The sequence below is a fragment of the Bison bison genome, unplaced genomic scaffold (genome assembly GCF_000754665.1).
Source record: "Bison bison bison isolate TAMUID 2011002044 unplaced genomic scaffold, Bison_UMD1.0 scf7180017864229, whole genome shotgun sequence".
NCBI lineage: Eukaryota > Metazoa > Chordata > Mammalia > Artiodactyla > Bovidae > Bison > Bison bison.
Window position 1 is genome coordinate 1,078,775 of NW_011494801.1, and position 21,009 is coordinate 1,099,783.

At 37.9% G+C, this 21,009-nt stretch overlaps 1 protein-coding gene and 1 pseudogene across 7 annotated transcripts in view; both read left to right on the forward strand.

Annotated features, from left to right (window-relative positions):
- Positions 1-21,009, forward strand: part of POU2F1 (POU class 2 homeobox 1) — a 117,329-nt gene that overhangs the window by 25,234 nt on the left and 71,086 nt on the right. For 2 of the 7 annotated variants that reach the window (XM_010845997.1, XM_010846000.1), the window contains exons 1-2: positions 3,754-4,929; positions 8,044-8,109. In XM_010845997.1, coding sequence (XP_010844299.1) covers positions 4,902-4,929; positions 8,044-8,109 — 94 coding nt within the window. In that variant the 5' untranslated portion in view covers positions 3,754-4,901. The other 5 variants (XM_010845999.1, XM_010845998.1, XM_010846001.1 and 2 more) reach the window with 5 other exon arrangements.
- LOC104992958 lies at positions 15,213-17,024 on the forward strand (annotated as a pseudogene).

A 21,009-nucleotide genomic window follows, 5' to 3' on the forward strand; every position in this document is an offset into this window, starting at 1 on the left:
AGAAGTACGTCAAGGCTGTATATTGTCACCCTACTTATTTAACTTCTATGCAGAGTACACCATGAGAAATGCTGGGCTGGAGGAAGCACAAGCTGGAATCAAGATTGCCGGGAGAAATATCAATAACCTCAGATATGCAGATGACACCACCCTTATGGCAGAAAGTGAAGAAGAACTAAAGAGCCTCTTGATGAAAGTGAAAGAGGAGAGTGAAAAAGTCATCTTAAAGCTCAACATTCAGAAAACTAAGATCATGGCATCTGGTCCCCTCACTTCATGGCAAATAGATGGGGAAACAGTGGAAACTGCCTGACTTTATTTTGGGGAGCTCCAAAATCACTGCAGATGGTGACTGCAACCATGAAATTAAAAGACACTTGCTCCTTGGAAGAAAAGTTATGACCAGCCTAGACAGCATATTCAAAAGCAGAGACATTACTTTGCCAACAAAGGTCCATCTAGTCAAGGCTAGGGTTTTTCCAGTAGTCATGTATGGATGTGAGAGTTGGACTATAAAGAAAGCTGAGTGTCAAAGAATTGATGCTTTTAAACTGTGGTGTTGAAAGTCCCTTGGACTGCAAGGAGATCCATCCAGTCCACCCTAAAGAAGATCAGTCTTGGGTGTTCATTGGAGGGACTGATGTTGAAGCTGAAACTCCAATACTTTGGCCACCTGATGTGGAGAGCTGACTCATTTGAAAGACCCTGATGCTGGGAAAGATTGAGGGCAGGAGAAGGGGATGACAGAGGATAGGATGGTTGGATGGCATCACTGACACAATGGACATGGGTTTGGATGGACTCCGGGAGTTGTTGATGGACAGGGAGGCCTGGTGTGCTGTGGTTCATGGGGTCACAAAGAGTCAGACACAACTGAGAGACTGAACTGAACTGAACTCAGTGGAAAAGAATCTGAAAATATGTCTCTGAATCACTTTTCTGTACATCTGAATCACTATAAATCAACTATACTTAATAAAAGTATTTATTTTAAAAAAGAGTATTTATTGACCTCTTCCAGTGGAAACAATTGTTACCTTACTAATCAACTCCTAAACTATGTCTTGGTGGTGGTTTGATCAAGAAGTTGTATCCGACTCTTTGGGATACCATGAACTGCAGCCTGCCAGGCTCCTTTGTCCATGGGATTTCCCAGGCATGAATACTGGAGTGGGTTGCCATTTCCTTCTCCAGGGGAATCTTCTCAACTCAAGAATCAAACCAGGTCTCCTTCATTGCAGGCAGATTCTTTACTGACTGAGCCACCAGGGAAGCCAAACTAGGTCTTAAAAAGAAAGCAATTTATATTGATTTAATTCATGCTGAAGTGTGAATAGCAATCCCACAAACCTCCCAGAAATGGTTCTTCTTTTTAAAAAGGATATTCTTTTTAGGTTAAACTTTAATGTGCTATTTCAGACAGAGGACCAAGTGAACATTTGAAGTGGAAGTAGCTCAGTCGTGTCCGACTCTTTGTGACCCCATGGACTATACAGTCCATGGAATTCTCCAGGCCAGAATAGTGGAGTGGGTAGCCTTTCCGTTCTCCAGGGGATCTTCCCAACCTAGGGATCGAACCTAGGTCTCCCGCATTGCAGACGGATTCTTTACCAGCTGAGCCACCAGGAACATTTGAGACTTTGTGGAAAAAGCTCTCTGTCTGTTCCCCTCTTTCATATCTAAGTATTCCATGGATAGGGGACTCTAATGGAGAAATGGTGGCCATCCCTCCCCCGATCCATCTATGAAAGGCCTGAACAACCTTCCAATATTTAAGCCTTCCGTCTAGAATGCACAAAGTACCTAGATCAAGAGTGACAGAGAGAGAGTTTTCTTCACCCTTACCACTGTGACAGAGTCAGTAGCCTGGGTAAGGTGAGGCTTCATGTCATCCTGGATAGTTGCGTCTCATGCTGCCTCTCTCTCCCTCATCCTGGGGTGAAGATGGTGAGTTGTGGAGTAAGGGGAAGGAGGTCTCACATTTCATAGTAGCCTATGTGAGTTGGAGGCTTCCCTGGTGGCTCAGAGGGTAAAGCATCTGTCTGCAATGTGGGAGACCTGGCTTCGATCCCTGGGTCAAGAAGATCCCCTGGAGAAGGAAATGGCAACCCACTCCAGTATTCTTGCCTGGAGAATCCCGGGGACAGAGGAGCCTGGTGCAGGTTACAGGCCATGGGGTCACAAAGAGTCGGACACAACTGAGCGACTTCACTTATATGAGTTGGTGAGGTATAGGCCTGCTGTGCAGAAAGACCCTGTGGAACTCTCTTGACCTGAGGGAGAGGAGGGTTGTTATACTGCCCTGCAGGTACCTTCCGGTAAACACTCCGTAGTTGCCCGTGATTGTCTCTCTGTAGCTATAAGTCATCCTTGGCTGATGGATGAAAGACCTAGTTGGCATCAGAAATATAGTTGAGTGGTATTTACCGCATACAGTAGAAAAAGGTAGATTGTGAGGTTCAGAGAGGTTCTGTGATAAATGCAGGCAGTAAATGTCAAATTTTATGAAGGCAGAAGAAGGAAAAAAACATTTATTGACTGACATCCACCAAATTCCAATCACATTCATCGCTACTTCTCATATTTTCCTGCCAAGTAGAAGCTGTATAGTCCAATACATTCTACCTTAAAAATTCATTTGTTTCATTTTCTGTTCCATAATATATTCTTGATTGTTTTAATACAAAGTATTATGAATTATTATTGAATAGAATCGATGATCTTAGAAGATACACCATGTTTGTCCCATGTCTTCATGTCTTCTCTGGCACAACCACCTCCTGCTCCAGTGCAGGGTCTAGTCTGAGAAGCACAGGGACATTTATCCTCACAGCAGCCTCGTGAAAAAGATAGTATTTTACAGATGAGGAAAGGAAGGTTCAAAGAGGGAAAGTCTCACAGGTACTACATGCCAGTGTTAAATTTCTCCCCCAAACTCCCTCTCTTACAGATTTTGTGGTTCTATAAAACAGAAAAACTAGCAATATAAATAGAGTGCTGATCTAAAAGGTAAGAGAGCTTTTTGGTTCTGTTCCTAACAAAGTTGTTGACTTGCAGGGAAATCTTTTGAATATCCCTTAGAGAAATCTTATATTTCATTTCCTCATATGCATATTGTTTCATTTCACCCTTAATGTTAGGGAAAGGTATATACATACTTTTAAGAATCAGACACTTGGCATGCTTGAAGATGAGTTCTGAATAAAAGCAATTATTAATGAAATAATACCGTTAAGAACTCTCAACTAGTGCACTCTTCTGTGTGCCCACACACACTTGACTTTTAAACACAAAGTCATTGTCACCAATTATTGGTTTCCTTACTACTCTGAAAATAAACTGTTTTAGTCTGCTGCTTGATTCAGGCCCTCCGTATCTACCAGTTCCCTAAATGTATAATTTGTACCTAGGTATTATAGTGGCCAGGTGCTCAAGTTTTAATGTCAGCAAAATCTGGTTTTAAATCCTGACTCCAAATTATTCGTGTAACATTAGGTAAAATACTTCAGCTCTAAAGCTGTCCCTCAGTTTCCTTATTTTTAAAAAGGAGTAGTAATGCCTATCTCATGGGTTTTTAGAAATCTCTCAAACTGTCTAATGATTACATTAAAATGTTGTCATAAGGTAATGCCTAAAAAATTTGGGATTGATATTTTACCTTGTAAATTCATTTTAAATTGAATAAATATATTTTTTGTAAGTATTTTAAGTTTATAGATTCATATCCATTAAGTGAAATTTACTGGAAAACACTAAGTAATTCCACAATTTAATGACACATTTTTTGATGATAGATATTGTAAATAACAAATTGTCATACACTTTAGATTGATTTTGACGGAGGAAGGATATTTTGTGATAGGTGGCATTCATTAATCTATTTGATTAATTTGATAGTATAAAAGAAATTGTAGCTAATGAGTTTTCATACTCATGAAGATAATTTTATAGATGCTGCATTGCTTCCATATATTTGTTGGTTCCTTGTTTTAAAGTAGGACTTTCCCCTGACAGTGTATGTTAATATTTGGAAAATTCTCTATCAGCAGGCTAGCACCATCTTGACAGCCCTGTGTTCTGCTTCTACCTTGCTAATTGTTTCCTTGGGATTATTTGGATTGTGTCGAAAGCTTTTTGCAAATCCTCTTATTACTGAAGTCATTGTTGCCAGCAGGAATAAGATTAAAGGTGCTTAAGTCTGTAGAGTTGTTTCTAATTTGTACGTGTCATTTCAGTGGCATTTTAACAGAACACTGTCTCCTGTCCCTCCCCTCTCCCTCAGTACTATCTTAAGTTAGGTCCAAGAAGCCAGACCATTGGAAGAAATCTCATTTTATCCTCCTAATTATTATGCTGGCACTCAGGAGATAATTTTTCCCTTCATGCACTGCCAATTAATATGCAAATAGACTGATAAATATTTATGCAATGATTTAAATTATGCAGGGGGTGCTTTCAGTGTATTCTGTAAATGAATTGTTCGTGGACTTCAAAGTGCTGGCTGCTGTGCTAACGAGGAGAGATTTGCATAAGGCCCTAATCACGCGCATACTGATTAAGCTTCATTATGGAAACTGCCAGCTGCAATCTTTGTTTCTATTTTATTACAAAAAGGGGAACTTTTCATGCTTCAGTTGCCTTGACAATGTCAGTCCTAGCTGGTAAGAGAGACTAAAACTACTCTGAGCAACTGAAGTTTCCTTATTCAGTTGAAGATTGCTATGGTGTAACTGAAGTTGTATTTTGCTTCTCCCCCTAATCCACTTTCCACCTCCCACCCTTGTTCTCTAAAGAATATAGTGTAGATTTAGAAATAGTAGTACCTTCTTTCTCCCACACCAAACCGCTACCTGTTTCTTCCTTGCTTTGGACTGTCTGAACTTCTAGAAGATTTCACAGCAATGCTGGACTGCAGTGACTATGTCCTAGGTGGGTACCAGCACAGTTCTTTCTTATAAGCTTTAATATGGAAATAGTGTGTGTAGGGTTGACTATGCATCAATACTTAATCGCATATGCAACCAACTTGTGGGAGGGGGGAGAAGTGGACTGAGCTGGGAAGGAGGAGAGCATTTGCAAAGCATAAGCCTGCTTGAATTTGCAGTAAGTTCCTCCCTACCACTAGCTCTTCTGGTTCAGAGGAGATTTTCAGTAAATAGTGTGGATTTAGAGTTCTACTTGAAAGGAGGACATTTTTGCTTTTTGGGAATTTCTGTTGAGAGCATTTCATATTGTTGTAAAACAACAGTCTAAATCTGAAACAAGATATAAAGTGTACCTCCATAATATGTACATATTAGTAAAAATGTTTTGCATACCGAATATGAATATCTTATCTAAAAACCAAAACCGCCTGGTGAAAAATAAGATGGAGCCGTAGTACATAGTTGTTCCCATAAATCCTAATGCAGAAGGTAGTGGGAATGGTTAACTGCAGTAGGACTGCTGATCAATTTCCAGATTTTAGAAACTGTTAACTGTTTTCAAATTTTGATTAATACTAGCCTTTTTTATTTTTAAAAATCAACTCTGTTCTTCAGGAAACAATTTTTAAGTGCTGGAAAGCGTGTTTGTAGTTTTTTCCTAAAGAACAATAAGATTTGGGGAGAGAAATGTGTGGCTTGAATATATAAACTGTCTTTGATTAAGGTTTAAAATAGACTGAAGCACTTTGGTTTTTAGATGTACTGTGACTATAGTGACCGTATTTTGGGCTGAGTTTTTTCTGTTTATATGAAGAACTGTTGAAACCTCTTTGGGTTACTCTGGTCACATCTCCAAGTGATGTTATGAACCCTGGATTATTTTTTTTTCCTGTATGTAATTTTTCCCACTTGAAAAATGGAGGCTGTCCCTAACACCATTGCAGTTGCTCATAATAAAATAAGAGATCTGAAAATGTTTGAATTTTTAGGCAGAAGGCATGGTCTAAACCCAAGATAGTAGTAATACTTACACAACATTGATAGAACCACTATGAAAAAGGGTGAATGACTAAAATAACAAACTGATGTCAAGAATTGAGTCCAAGAGCAACCAGTAGATTGTGTTTTGGACTCACAGAGTCAGTTTAGTGTGCCTAGAGAGAAAAAAAAGCTTCAAACATAAATCAGACTTACTTGTATTTACTCTTTTACGTCTACTAAGTTGGGAACTCAAGAAAGGACAGTGCCTTTTTGAATATTTTTGGCATTATATTTTAGAATTAGAAATTCTGTTATTTTCAGTTCACAGTTAATATCATTTAAACATTTTTCCACTTCATTCCAGTGTACAACATTCATAGTTGTATAGTTAGTCAGAATTTGGTTTTATTTATTTTTGTGTACGTGTATTAAACTCTTGAGAGTTTAATAGAAAATGCAGAGAAGATTCACATAGAATATCTGAGATAATTTTTAATTTATACATGTGGAAACCAAGATATGAATTATACAAGACCATGACTTGTTAAGAACTGTGCCTACAGCTTTGTTTTTATGGTTTGTGGGAAAAAATTGTTACCCTTCTGATGAATGTAAGCTAGTTCATTTTTTCCCATTTTGTTTTAAAATATATTATAAAGGAAGCATTGAGCAGCATGTATGCGTTATTAGTATATTCTATTAGATTTATTGTGACTTTTGTTGACGTTCATAAGATTTTGGTTAAGTCATTCAGAAAGCTGATATTTACTAAGTTGTACACCTGTTGCTTTCAAAACTTGGTATGCTTTCAGATGATATTTACATTTTTCTGGATGGGTCTGGGAAGGAAGTTATAGAACTGCCTTCATTTATGACTGCAGACTTAACAAATTTGAACTCTGAACATGTGAAGAACAAAACAAAGATATGTTAGAACTGCTTAAGCCCTAAGGCAAGCATTGGTTTCAAAAACTGTTTTAGAAAAGCCATTGCACAGCTTCCAGATTGGAAATGAAATTTATGGGAGGATTCTTGATTCTTACCAGTTATGCCTGTGGATAAAATAACTAAGGGCAACGTGATTGGGACTACTAACGATTATTTTGATTTTCTAGTTAAACATTTAAACAGATGACAAAATGGGCTCTTGAGTCAAAGATCTGAATAAATACAGTTTAAGTATTATTCTCTACTAATGATGATAGTTAAATGGTTCTTAACCTGATGGGCAGAAAAGGTAGAACTTGCTTGATAGTAAACTTATTTGATTATAAATATGCTAAGTTTCAGCTCACAAGAGAAATAGAATAAGATATATAAAAGTATAGTTTAGAGGTAGGAATAAAGTGCACTTGTTCTTGTTTTCCCTCTTGCATATCTTCTAAGATAATTAATATTGCTTGATGAAAACTTATTACTGTGAAAGTGTCCATTTAGGATATCAAAGCAGTGTCATTTTTAAGTGAGTATGACTGTGACTTAATTTTGTAATTATTAGCTGTAGCTGTTATGCCTTGTAGTCCGCTTCTTGTATAATTGTGTGAATTTGGTATATTTTCACTTTGATGCATGTTTAGTTTGTTTTGGGGGGCATGGAGAGTAAATATGGAGTTATTTTTCTTAGACATGTTTTCTTTTTATTCTGTTGAGTTATTGTCCAGTCTGTTATCAAGATTACCAGTAGCTTATTTAGGTTATAATTAATGAATATCTTTACTTATGAAAAAAGAAACTATTTGGGAATAACATATTTTACTTTGTGAGGTATACTTCTCCCCCTCCCACCCCAATTTTGTTTCTGTAATATACTTTATGCTTCATATTATAAATCATTTTCCTCTTTTTCATATTATACTCTCATAATTTTTCAGGTTAGATTTCTGTTATCTCTGTTGGAAGAATCTTATATTTCTTTAAAAGATGATTTATTTGTGGATCATTTCAGAGTTAAGGAAATCTTAAATTTCTTTCAGATGAAATTTTATTACAGTTTGCAATGTTTTAGTTTTGACACCATCTCTCCTTGAACTTTATGGCTGTAACGTTAGTCAGTATTCTTAACCTTTTCGTTTGCCACAATTTTTGCCTATCTAACCACATCCCCAAGTTTTAAAAAATCTCCTCTAATTTATTTCAGACTCAAGAATGAACAATCCATCAGAAACCGGTAAACCATCTATGGAGAGTGGAGATAGCAACACAGGTAAGAGATGGTTCTCAGATCCAGCCTTTTACTTAAATGTAATAGGGCTAAAAGCGGCGAATAAAAACCAATGTGAGTATTGAGTTGTCAAATATAAGTTAGTATTTGCAGGAACTGGGACTGTATTTACTTAAGATTATGTAACTTCTGCAGATTGTTTAATCTTTTTCAGAGAAACTGTAGAGTAGTTGAGAGAATAATCCTGTGGGTCAGTTAGTTCTGAGTATGAATTATTAGTAGCTTACTAGCTTTGTGACTTTAGGCAGTTTCCCAATCTTTTTGAGACTTAATTTGTTCACCTATAAAATGGGGATAATAAATTTCACAGGTCATTGTGAGTACTACAGGAAATGTATTAAACATTTTGGCAGCTATACAGTAACCTTTCAGTAAAAAGTTGTTCCTGTCATGGGTATTAATCAAGATAGGAAATCTTATCCACATTTAGTATAAATTGTATTGAAATAATATTAATATAAGTAGATAAAAACATATCTGTTCTTAATATATCCTTTTAATTGATAATTTTTTAGAAAAAAATTTATACTTGATTAAACCCTTTATCCGGAGATAATTAATATCATAAAAATGAGGAAACTGAGACCCCCCCCCTTGGGAGGAGGTGACACTGTAAAGGATAGATTGTCTCCACAGCCCATACTCTTGACTCCTGATATCTGACTGTGTATCTTTATCTGCCAGAGATGGTACAGGGACTTCCCCAGTTTCTAGTAAAGGCATAAATTATAAATATACAACCATTTAAGAAGGGATACCCAGAAAGTAATAGTTTCACTAGGTTTTTTACTTGCACAGAGGGTTGCCTCTTTGACTTGTCATTTTTAAAATGCCTATTTTTTTTAAAAAAGCCTAACTATGGGAGATAGTAGGACTTCCCAGTTGGCATTAGTGGTTAAGAAGTGACGTGAAGTCACTCAGTCACGTCCAACTCTTTACAACCCCATGGACTGTAGCCTGCCAGGCTTCTTCATCCATTGGATTTTCCAGGCAAGAGTACTGGAGTGGGTTGCCATTTCCTTCTCCAGGGGATCTTCCTGACCCAGGGATTGAACTGGGGCTCCCGCATTGCAGGCAGACTCCTTAATGTCTGAGCCACCAGGGAAGCCCACTGCCTGCCAGTGTAGGAGACTCAGGTTCAATTCCTGGATCAGGAAGATCCCCCGGAGGAGGGCATGACAACCCACTCCAGCATTTTGCCCTGGAGAATCCCGTGGACAGAGAAGCCTGGTGGGCTATGGTCCAGAGGCTCACAGAGTCAGACACGACTGAAGCAACTTAGCACACACCCACACATAGGACACAGTAAAAATGAGAGTCCCTCTTGGAAACTGTCTTTGTTTTCCACCCCTCCTAGCTACAGCACCTTTTAATTTGAAGTAGATGAGTTGAACCAGTATAGGAGCTTCCTGCCTATATTTCTTTCATTTAAAATTTTTCTATACCAGGAGATACTTGTTAATCTTTTAATCTTTAAAACATACCTGCTTCTTTATATGAAACTGAGCAGTGAAGTAGATGAGTTGAACCAGTATAGGAGCTTCCTGCCTATATTTCTTTCATTTAAAATTTTTCTGTACCTGGAGATACTTGTTAATCTTTTAATCTTTAAAACATACCTGCTTCTTTATATGAAACTGAGCAGTGAGGTTTCCTGTTGTATTTAACATGTTTCTCAAGTTACCCTGAGGCTAACCAGATAGACTGTGGTAAATACATCCCGAGAAGGGAAGGGCAGCATTCTGCTCTGTCTGAAGTGTCAACCAGTTTCCTTTGTATCTCCTGTTTGGGTTCCATCTTGCTTTTTTTTTTTTTTTTTTTTTTTTTTTTGTAGCTGCAGTCCCTCTGCCAGTATTTGGCCACCTCACTTAGGTGTGGGACTTGTTTGCAGAGAGAAATAAGGCAGTTGATACCATTAAGATGCTAGAAGAGAATGAGCAGGACACCTATGCTGAAAGAACAGATTCAAAGATGAGTCGTGTATTTCTTAAAGAAGGGAAACAGACCCAGAATGATTGGATAACCCTGCGAATGTTCACTGTATGGGATTCCTTGGGAATCCATCACTGTAATAGAAGTTTCAGTAGCTACCATTTATTGAGTACCACATTTAATAAAACGCTGATGACATGTTTTTAGAAATCTTAAGCACTATATGCATTACCCGGTTTAACTTGAGTTCTTATGAGAGCCCTGGAAGTTAGGTATTATTTCAAGGGGTAGGAAATTGAGGCATAAAGCCAGCCAGGAAATAAAGGCAGGGTCAGGGTTTATACCAGACATATGTTTCATGCCCTGCATATGGTTCCTCCTGTGATTGTAGTAAAATAAAACTGAAAATTTAAGCAACACTTTGTGTATATATTTCAGGTCTAAAACCATTTATAGAGGTATGTAAGATAAATTCTAGCTGAAACATTTCCTGAAACAGTCTCATGAATTTCTTGCCCTGTTTTAAGATGGATGGAGTGCTTGGTAGACTCATTCCTACCATAGAGCTGAGCAGTATGAATTTAGATATTTTACTTTTTAATGACTCTAAAACTGATTTTGTGGGTGGTGCTTTCTTAGACTTTTTTTTATTTCCATCACCAGCAGTAATGGTTGATTTTACAAAATAGGGGAAATTTGTATTCTTTTTTCTCAAGAATTAGTGCTAATGCAATAATAATAGAAGCTGGATCAAACATGAGATGATCTTAACTCTGAAGCTTGATGACTCACACTTTCTGTATGTTGACTGAAGCATATATATTCACTTGAGGATAACCTCGGAAGTCTGTTTTTTCAATGGTGAATGTCTGTCACTGTGTTGTTAGCGTCACCCACTGATGTCAGGTAGTTAGCTCAGGAACATAAAAATACATTTGAGTTCCAGTTTGCGTAGTAAATTACCATGTCTGATACATTGAGTTTAAAATTACAGTTTATTGGTACTTCACTGGTGTCCAGTGGTTAAGACTGCATGCTTCCACTGTAGGGGGTGTGGGTTCAATCCCTGGTTGCAGAACTAAGATCCTACATGCTGTGTGGCACAGCCAAAAAACAAAAAATAATAAAATAAAGTTATAGTTTATTCCAATAATTACATGCTTATAAATTGATTTTTGTTTAAAAATATAACAAACAAACCTGGAGATTAATTGTAAAGAATATATGGATTCTTGGATTTTGTTAGTTTGTGAATAACAAGTAAAATTTTCAGTGGAAAAGAACTCAGCATTATAATAAAACTGAAGTTTCACATTTTCTGGATTCAGAATACTTTTGTATAGATTACTACAATTTTAAACATGTCAGGAAAAAATAGTTTTTGATTTGTGACATTTTAAAAGAATGTATTATAAGAGTATTTAAGATTATGTTGAGACGGTACTTCTTTGCCTTTCTCCAGCCAGAGTGATGTATTTAGGTTGAGCAGCTAAGTCTGACAATGTACTTTTGTCAAATAGCCCTTACATGTTCACAGAAAATCTGTTGTTTAGGTTTATTAATTTATTATTAAGTATGTGCCTATCCTGTATGTATAATAATAATATTATACTTGGTGTTATTAAAAGATGTTAGTACAAATAAATGAGACCGCTTCAGTCTTTGAAGAGTTAGCAATCCATTAGAGATGAGACAGATGTGCAGGTGACAGATTCAGGGTAGATTATGGTAATTCAAGAGGAGGTATAGAAAAGTGCCATGGTGATATTTCATAGGCCAGGTGGAATGAGCCACCAGAGAGAAAGAAGTTAAAGAAAAACAACTGAGAGAACTGAGGTAGGAGAAGGAGGTAGGATCAGAAGTACAGAATAGCGGGTTAACTTTGAAAATAGAAAAAGATACACCCTTTTAATATTGAGGAGAAGAAGGTAAAATCAGACAGTGACGGAATATTGAGGTGGAAGGGAGATGGAAAATGAGGAATAATTTACATTAGATTTCTCCATTTTTCTCATTTTTCATCTGAGAGGATGAAAAAATTTCATTTTCATCTGAGAGGAAGACAGGGATAAGAGTAATAATAATGGCAGCATTTACCGTTGGTTGAATTCTTAGTATATGTGCATGGCTAGCTGCTTTATTGTATATACTTTATATAATAATTAATAAAAGTAAGTAGTGTTATGCCTATTTTACAGATAAGGGAAATACATTCAGAACTATTTAGTAATTTTTGATTGAAAAGATCTTGAGCCTTTTATTATCTCATACTGCCTCAAAGATTTTGAATGAGATAGATTTGAGGGCACCCCGCTCCAGTACTCTTGCCTGGAGAATCCCATGGATGGAGGAGCCTGGTGGGCTGCAGTCCATGGGGTCGCTAAGAGTCGGACACAACTGAGCGACTTCCCTTTCACTTTTCACTTTCATGCTTTGGAGAAGGAAATGGCAACCCACTCCAGTGTTCTTGCCTGGAGAATCCGAGGGACGGGGGAGCCTGGTGTGCTGCAGTCTATGGGGTTGCACAGAGTCGGACACGACTGAAGCAACTTAGCAGCAGCAGCAGTGAATTTTGACATAGTTACCTTTAAGGGATTGATTAAAAAAATATTAATAAGCTTCTTGAGGTCAAATTAAAGAGAGTAGATGTATGGCTTAATCTAGCCAACAGGAGTATATGACCTTCCATAGCCTAGCTCAAGAAGTCCAAGATCAGAAGTGAAGAAAATGTAAGATTGTATTTTTCCAAATAATATCATTTCAATAAAGTACCCATCTGGATAAGAGGGAGTAGTAATGATATTTCCTATAACACAGCTTTCTGTACCAGGATGCTGGAAAGGATGCTTCCCCTAGGGGAAACAGTAACTACTTCTTTCTCCAAGCCTTTGGTAACCTCCAATCTGTTTTCTGTCTCTGAATTTGCCTATTCTAGATACTTTACTTAAGTGGAATTATGCAATATGTTCTTTTGTGTCTGATTTATTTCACTTAGTATATTTTCAAGTTCCTCTGTGTTGTACAGTATATAGTTGTATGTTTACATCACATTTTGTTTACCCATTCATCTGTTTATGGATGCTTGGGTTGTTTCCATTGTGAATTGTGCACCAGTGTACGTAGTTCTTTGGAATATATAACTAATTGTGAAATTGCTGGGTAAAGCAGCATGATTTTATTATGGCTTTGGAGGTCAGAAGTCCTAAGCTGCATTCCTTCCAGAAGCTCCGAGGAGAGAATTTATTTCCTTCTCTCTTCTAATAGCTTCTATAGGCTACCTGTGTTCCTTGGTTTATGACCTCTTCCTCCATCTTCAGAGCCAGAAGTAAAGTGTCTTTAGGTCCATCTGCCTGTCTTCCTCTCTCTCTCACTGCTGCTCCTCTTAACCACATTTTCTCTGACTCTCCTGCCTTCCTCTGTCTCTTACAAAGACCATTTTGTGGTTACACTGGGTCCACCCAGATAATTAAGCATAACACCCCCATCTAAAGACCCTTGACCTGATCCAGTCTGCAAAATCTTTTTTACCATGTAAGGTAACTATTCACAGCTTCTGGGATTAAAATGTGCCTGCCAGAGTACTTTATCCTAAATTAAATCTGATTAACTATATTTTAGATGACAGTTGGAGACCAGAAGTTGTATAACGTTTTATAAACTTCAGTAAGAAAAACCAAGGCATTTTCTTTAATGTAAAAATTATTAGACAAATGTTAAGCCTTGCTCACTTTTTAATCAGAGAGCAGATTTCTTTCATCAGTATTTCTGGCAAATGTTCATCTACCCTGAGCTTGGACTCATCCTTTGACAGGGAACAGTTTTTAATGCATCCTGTTCTGCTGTTTTATAACTGTGTTGTCTATACTCTTGAATTCTGCCCTTAGCAATAACACAGATTAAAATGATTTTTCTCATTTTTTAAAAATGAAAGCTTTCCTAGAAGTCATTGCCCTAGTCTAAGTTTTCATCGTTTGACATTTATTATAAAGTGATTTATTATAAAGGACTTCGCTCATAGCTCAGTTGGTAAAGAATCTGCCTGCAATGCAGGAGACCCCACTTGGATTCCTGGGTTGGGAAGATCCACTAGAGAAAGGATAGGCTACCCACTCCAGTATTCTGGCCTGGAGAATTCCAGGACTGTATAGTTTTGTTTTTTTTTTAATTGATCTATTATAAAGTATTTATTAGTACATATATTATAAAGTATATAAGTTTATTATAAAGTATTATAAATATGATAATTTATTATAAAGTAATATAACAGTGGCTGTCATTCTTAAGTATTACTAGTAATGTAATAGTGATTGTCATTCATTAAGTATCACGTTCATTAAGTATGTTAAACACTTGTGTAGATTACCTCATTTAATCCTTATAACCACCATATGAGGCATTATTTTTTCTTTCTGTAGATCAGGGACTGAGGCTTAGATGTTTAGTTCCTTGACAAGAAGAGTCACGCATATCAGTAGACAAATATCTGTGAAGTGACAGAGACATCCTCCTGTCTTCTGTACCATGTTCCTTTTGTTTTCTCTCCTGTGTGTAAGACTCTATACTGTACTCAGTAGAATCACTAAAATTGAATAAGATATTAACTTGTTCTCAAGAAATTTCTCTTATAGAGAACATATTTGAAAATGTAATAGAATAATCATAAGTATTACAAGAGTCCATAGAAATTCAGTGTAGGGAGATATCATTTCTAGCTGGGAAGATCAGGGAAGGCTTTGAAGAAAGTGGAACTTCAACTGGACCTGGAAGCTGGGTGGAATCTAAATGTGATGGTAATGGGCAGTGTATGTTCAGTATGGAGAAAGAAAGAAAGCTAAGATGGGAGGAAGAAGTCTGCACTGAAGGTTTCTAATTTCTCTAGCGTTTCCCCATCACATCACGTGCTTTCTAAATCCCTTATCGTTTAGTCTTCCTCGGAATTAGCGTTAGAGTTCTGCAGACTTTAGTGCAGCCACTTCCATTAACATTGGCTTATTTTTATTATTTTTGAAAATTTATTGTTGCCTTTTTGTAACTTTTATAATTAATAAAGAAAAATGACATCAGATTAAATTTTTAAAATATAAGATATTATTTTTATGATAATATTTAACTGTTTTGAAAGATTAAAAGTTGTTCTATTTTAAAGCAACCAACTCATCTTTTAACCAGACAAAAACTCAGTTTTAGGAGGATTCGGTTTTAACCTGTTGACTGATTGAGTTTGTGGTCAGTTTAACTATCTTCTTTTTACCTGAATTATGTTCACTTGATTTTTTCATTCAGATGATTTTCTCCAGGATAATATCAAGATCTTTTTGGCAACTGAAAAAGCCAAATAAATTTATTAATTCAAAATTTATTAATCAATACAGTTATGAAATGACATTCCAAAAATACTATCAGAAATTCTTAGCAACAAATGTTTATCTGTTCTGTGGGACTTATTAGTGCCATGGTTGATATTAGAAAGTTATATTCTTAAGAGGTCATGATCAGGCATCATTTTCTTTGAAATGAGGACAAAAGATGTTGAAAGACCAGGGCACCAGTGAATATATCTGCTATTTTTGTAATAATTGAAGAATCTTGATGTCTTGAAACAGTGCTAGTTTGGGAAAACATTTCCAGATGAACTACCAGTAGTTTTAGGAAAAGCCTCAGAAATTCACTGAGGGACAGGCCTCACGTAAAGTTCTCATCAGAACGTAGTGGAGCTCTCGGCTTGCAGGAGGCAAAGACGCACCTTTCTTCAGTCGTCCCCAATGCAGGTTCATCTGACGCCAGCTGACCCCACCATGCCACCTAACTTAGACCCCAGCGAAATCAGAGTTGTGTATCTGAGGTGCACCAGTGGGGAAGTAGGCGCAGCGTATGCCCTGGCTCCCAACATCGGTCCTCTGGCTCTGTCTCCAAAAAGGATTGGTGGTGACATCACCAAGGCAACCACTGATAGGAAGGGCCTGAGGATTACAGAGAAACCGACCATTCAGAACAGACAGCCCCAGATTGAGGTGATACCTTCTGCTTCTGCCCTGATCATCAAAGCCCTCAAGTACAAAGACAGAAGCAGAAAAACATTAAGCACAGTGGAAATAACACTTTTGATGAGCTTGTCAACATTGCCTGACAGATGTGGCATCAGTCTTTAACAGCTAGAGTATTCTCTGGAACCATTAAGGAAATCCTGGAGACCGCCCAGTCTGTGGGCTGCAGCGTTGATTGACGCGACTTTCATGACATCAACCAACAGTCGTGCGGTGAAGTACCCAGCTAGGTAAGAACTGCAGAGAAAAAAGAAAAAGAAAAGATTATTTGTCAACAAAAAAAATGAAAAAATAGTGGAACAATTACACATTTCAGACTCCACAGGGCCATTTTCCTTTTGAACTTATGTTTATCGTAGGATTATTACTAGTATTCTTATTGCTATTATTATTGTTGTTTTAAATTTATTACGTATTTTACTGTGTGGACTGCATTATGCACTGGCCAAAGTTCTTTTATAAGCGTCAGAGTGGAAATACCAACACTGGTACTGATTTTTCTCGGTCTTCCTTCATAGGATGTTTTAAATAGTCCCACAGGTCATTGAACTGCCTGGAGCACTTCTAGAGCCTCATGAGCATGGTAGAGGATATATTACTCTGTTCTTGGTGGTCCAGAAGCAAAAAGTCAAACGCTTAATAGGAAAGATGGCTTTCCTCTATCTCGTGTTTGGTTTGACAGATGTCAAAATACATGGCTTCTAAGAGATTCTGATTATTGCATACTGAGAAACTTTCCCTGGCCCTGCCCTTTGGTGCCTGTGGGGAGTTTTTGCTGTCGTTTTGGTATATGGAGCAGAGAACCATGCATGATTAGTGAGCCTATGAGGATACTAAGTGATATTTGAATTAAAATTTCACTTTTGTTAAAAGAGTGAATGAGCAATTGATCTTTTCACCAAGTGTAACCCAGTAACAAAAATTAAGATTTTTAAAGGCAGTATCCACTTTATTTTTATTCATTACAAATAGAATTTAGAATATTAATATATTGTGTTTGTTTCTAAAAGGCTGCTTTAAACACAGATTATGAGATTGTAATTTTCTCCCTTCTTCCTTACAAGGCAGGTTAGTTTCCTATCATGTCACTTTTTTGTGTTCTTTTTTTCTAACAAATATAAAAGATTTCCCAGTTATCTTATATTTTACATCTTGCTTGAAGCAAAACACTAGACTCCATTGCTCTTTCAATTAGATCCACTATATAGCATTTTTGGCTTAGAGCAGTGGCAGTAGAAGCCAGGGGTCAGATTTAATGAGCACTCGTGAGAGGTGGAGAGGAGATTGAGAAGGTGATTTTTTAGAAAAAAGGGAGGAAGGAAAGCGAGTAATCTAAAATAAATGCCTGTGTTTGTCTCGGGACCACGATAGCCGTAGCACCGTTACCTGAGTGGGGCGGCCTGCGCTGGGAGCAGACTGCCTGAAGCGATACGTTCGGTTTTGCAGATGTTGCATTTGGGTGCCTTACAGTACTTGCAGGTGAAAAAGTGAGTAATTGAAGATAGAGATATGTTGAGGGGGAAAAAAATTGGCTGCTTATATAGGTGTGGAAGCACTTAGCAGGGAGATACTAATGGGAAGAGAATGGATAAGCTGAGAAGAGGACCACAGGCAAAGCTCTATAACATGAAAAGGGTGGACAGAGAAAGAAGCCCTGCCCTGTAGTAGGGTGGCCACAGGGTGCACATCGCTGTTTAAATTAAATTAAATTTAAAATTCAGTCATGTTAGCTGCCCTTCTTGTGCTCAGTAGCCATATGTCATTAGCGACTACTATCCACTATGGTAGTGAAACATTTCCATCATCACAGAAATTTCCTTTCAGTTCCAGTTCCAGTTCAGTCGCTCAGTTGTGTCCGATTCTTTGTGACCCCATGAATCACAGCACTCCAGGCCTCCCTGTCCATCACCAACTCCCGGAGTTCACTCAGACTCACGTCCATCGAGTCAGTGATGCCATCCAGCCATCTCATCCTCTGTCGTCCCCTTCTCCTCCTGACCCCGATCCCTCCCAGCACCACAGTCTTTTCCAATGAGTCAACTCTTCGCATGAGGTGGCCAAAGTACTGGAGTCTCAGCTTCAACATCAGTGCTTCCAGTGAACACCCAGGACTGATCTCCTTTAGGATGGGCTGATTGGATCTCCTTGCAGTTCAAGGGACTCTCAACAGTCTTCTCCAACACCACAGTTCAAAAGCATCAATTCTTCGGCGCTCAGCTTTCTTCACAGTCCAACTCTCACATCCACACATAACCACTGGAAAAACCATAGCCTTGACTAGACGGACCTTTGTTGGCAAAGTAATGTCTCTGCTTTTCAATATGCTATCTAGGTTGGTCATAACTTTCCTTCCAAGGAGTAAGCGTCTTTTAATTTCATGGCTGCAGTCACCATCTGCAGTGATTTTGGAGCCCAGAAAAATAAAGTCTGACACTGTTTCCACTGTTTCCCCATCTGTTTCCCATGAAGTGATGGGACCGGATGCCATGATCTTCGTTTTCTGAATGTTGACCTTTAAGCCAACTTTTTCACTCTGCTCTCACTTTGGACAGTGCTTTAAGTAGACTAAGAAAGAGCAACTGCAGCGATCAGAAGTGAACTGGACAGCAGACTTCATGGAGTTCGTATTCACCGTAATGAAGTCTTGCAAAGAGGTGGAGACATATAGGAATCTTAAAATGTGATCTTTGGATTTGACAGTAGTTACTAGGGACTTTTTAAGAAATGTATCTTATTAAAGTATAGTTGATTTACAATGTTGTGTTAATTTCTGCTATACAACAAAGTAATTTAGTTATATGTATATATATTTTTTTCATTATGATTTATTACAAGATATTGAATATAGTTCCCTGTGCTATACAGTAATACTGTGTTTATTTATTCATATACTAGGGACTGAGCAACTTCACTTTGACTTTTCACTTTCATGCATTGGAGAAGGAAATGGCAACCCACTCCAGTGTTCTTGCCTGGAGAATCCCAGGGACGGGGGAGCCTGGTGGGCTGCTGTCTATGGGGTTGCTAAGAGTTGGACACGACTGAGTGACTTCACTTTCACTTTTCACTTTCATGCATTGGAGAAGGAAATGGCAATCCGCTCTAGTGTTCTTGCCTGGAGAATCCCAGGGACGGGGGAGCCTGGTGGGCTGCTGTCTATGGGGTCACACAGAGTCGGACACGACTGAAGTGACTTAGCAGCAGCAGCAGCAGGGACTTAAAGGTTTTAAGTAAGTGATATAAGGAAAGAAATTGCTATGGATAGAGTTGGGCAGGGGAAGGACAAATGTAGGCAACTTTTTAAATACAAGCTCTATAAGAACGTGTGTGATTAAGAGCTTAGGCCCTGGAACCAGACCATCTGGATTCAGATCCTGGTTTCTTTTTCAGTTATGTTATTTTGGGCACATTATTTCCTTCTGTGCCACAGATTTTTTCAGCTATAATATGGAGATAAATAATAATAAGCCATTGCATAAAATTGATGTTGAAAGCAAGTAGATGTATAATTCAGTAAGGGCTTAGTAACTACTGTTTATTATGAGTATGAGCGTGATGATGGTGTGATATTAAATAAAGGAAGGATGGATGGGAGAGGAGTTCAAGTCCATTTATATGCTGAGAGAACCAGTAGGAGGGGGGTGGCAAAGTTCCTAAGGGGAAGGTGGGTGTTGGCTTTCAGAGCACTGATAAATGCAGCAGCTTAGATAGAAGCCCTCTCCTCCTACACCATAACTTTTCTTTTTTTTAAATGTTAGAGAAATGGGACCCTGAAAAAGTTAAAGGTAAGTTATAGATAATGGTTATAGATAGTAAGTTTTTAGGTAGAAGGGAAGGTAAGAAAGCACTCTAGATAGGATTAGGAACAGAGATAATTAGGAATGTCCTTGTGACATTGGGGAAAATGAAACCAGGGAATAGAATGCAGTAAGAAGTCTGGGATACGTAGTTCATCCAGATGAATAAACAGTATTAGAAGAATTGGTAACAGAGTCATAATTCAAGCTAGGAACCCTGACATCAGATAAAATCAGGATAGTAAGTTTTACTGCAGCTTTTCAGGGACCTTTTGTGTTTCCCAAGAAAGCAGGACACTGCTGCCATTTACCTGGCTCACTAAAGGGTGAATAAGGAGCACTTGACTAGATTATGAGGCAGGAGAAAGATGGAACACATCAAATGTTTGCAGATTTTTGTAAACAAAAATATTGCTATGATACTATAATTCTAGAATAAGGGCTTTTTGGTTTTCTTGGCCTTCAGAGTATTCCTATTCTGTGATATTTGCAGAAGACTTGATCTCAGTATTTAGTAGCTCACAAGTCATTTTTCTACAATTAAGAAGAAAGCTAAAAAAAATTATTTTAATAGAACTTTCATCCTGATAGAGTTAATTCCACAAACGTCAACCATTTATAGAAATCTTATCATGCGTCACTGATGTACAGTTATCTACATAAAAACAACCAAAAAAAGTAAAACATGTACCATTTCTTGGTACATGAATATATAATAGCAGTGGAAATTCTTCAGTTCAGCTCAGTTCAGTCATGTCCTACTCTTTGCGACCCCATGGACGCATGGAACATGGAGGCACGCCAAGCCTCCCTGTTCATCACCAACTCCCAGAGTTTACTCAGACTCATGTCCATGGAGTTGGTGATGCCATCCAACCATCTCATCCTCTGTCGTCCCCTTCTTCTCCTGCCCTCAATCTTTCCCAGCATCAGTGTCTTTTCAGATGAGTCAGTTCTTCCCATGAGGTGGCCAAAGTATTGGAATTTCAGCTTCAGAATCAGTCCTTCCAATGAATATTCAGGACTGATCTCCTTTAGGATGGACTGGTAGGATCTCCTTGCAGTCCAAGGGACTCTCAAGAGTCTTCTCCAACACCACAGTTCAAAAG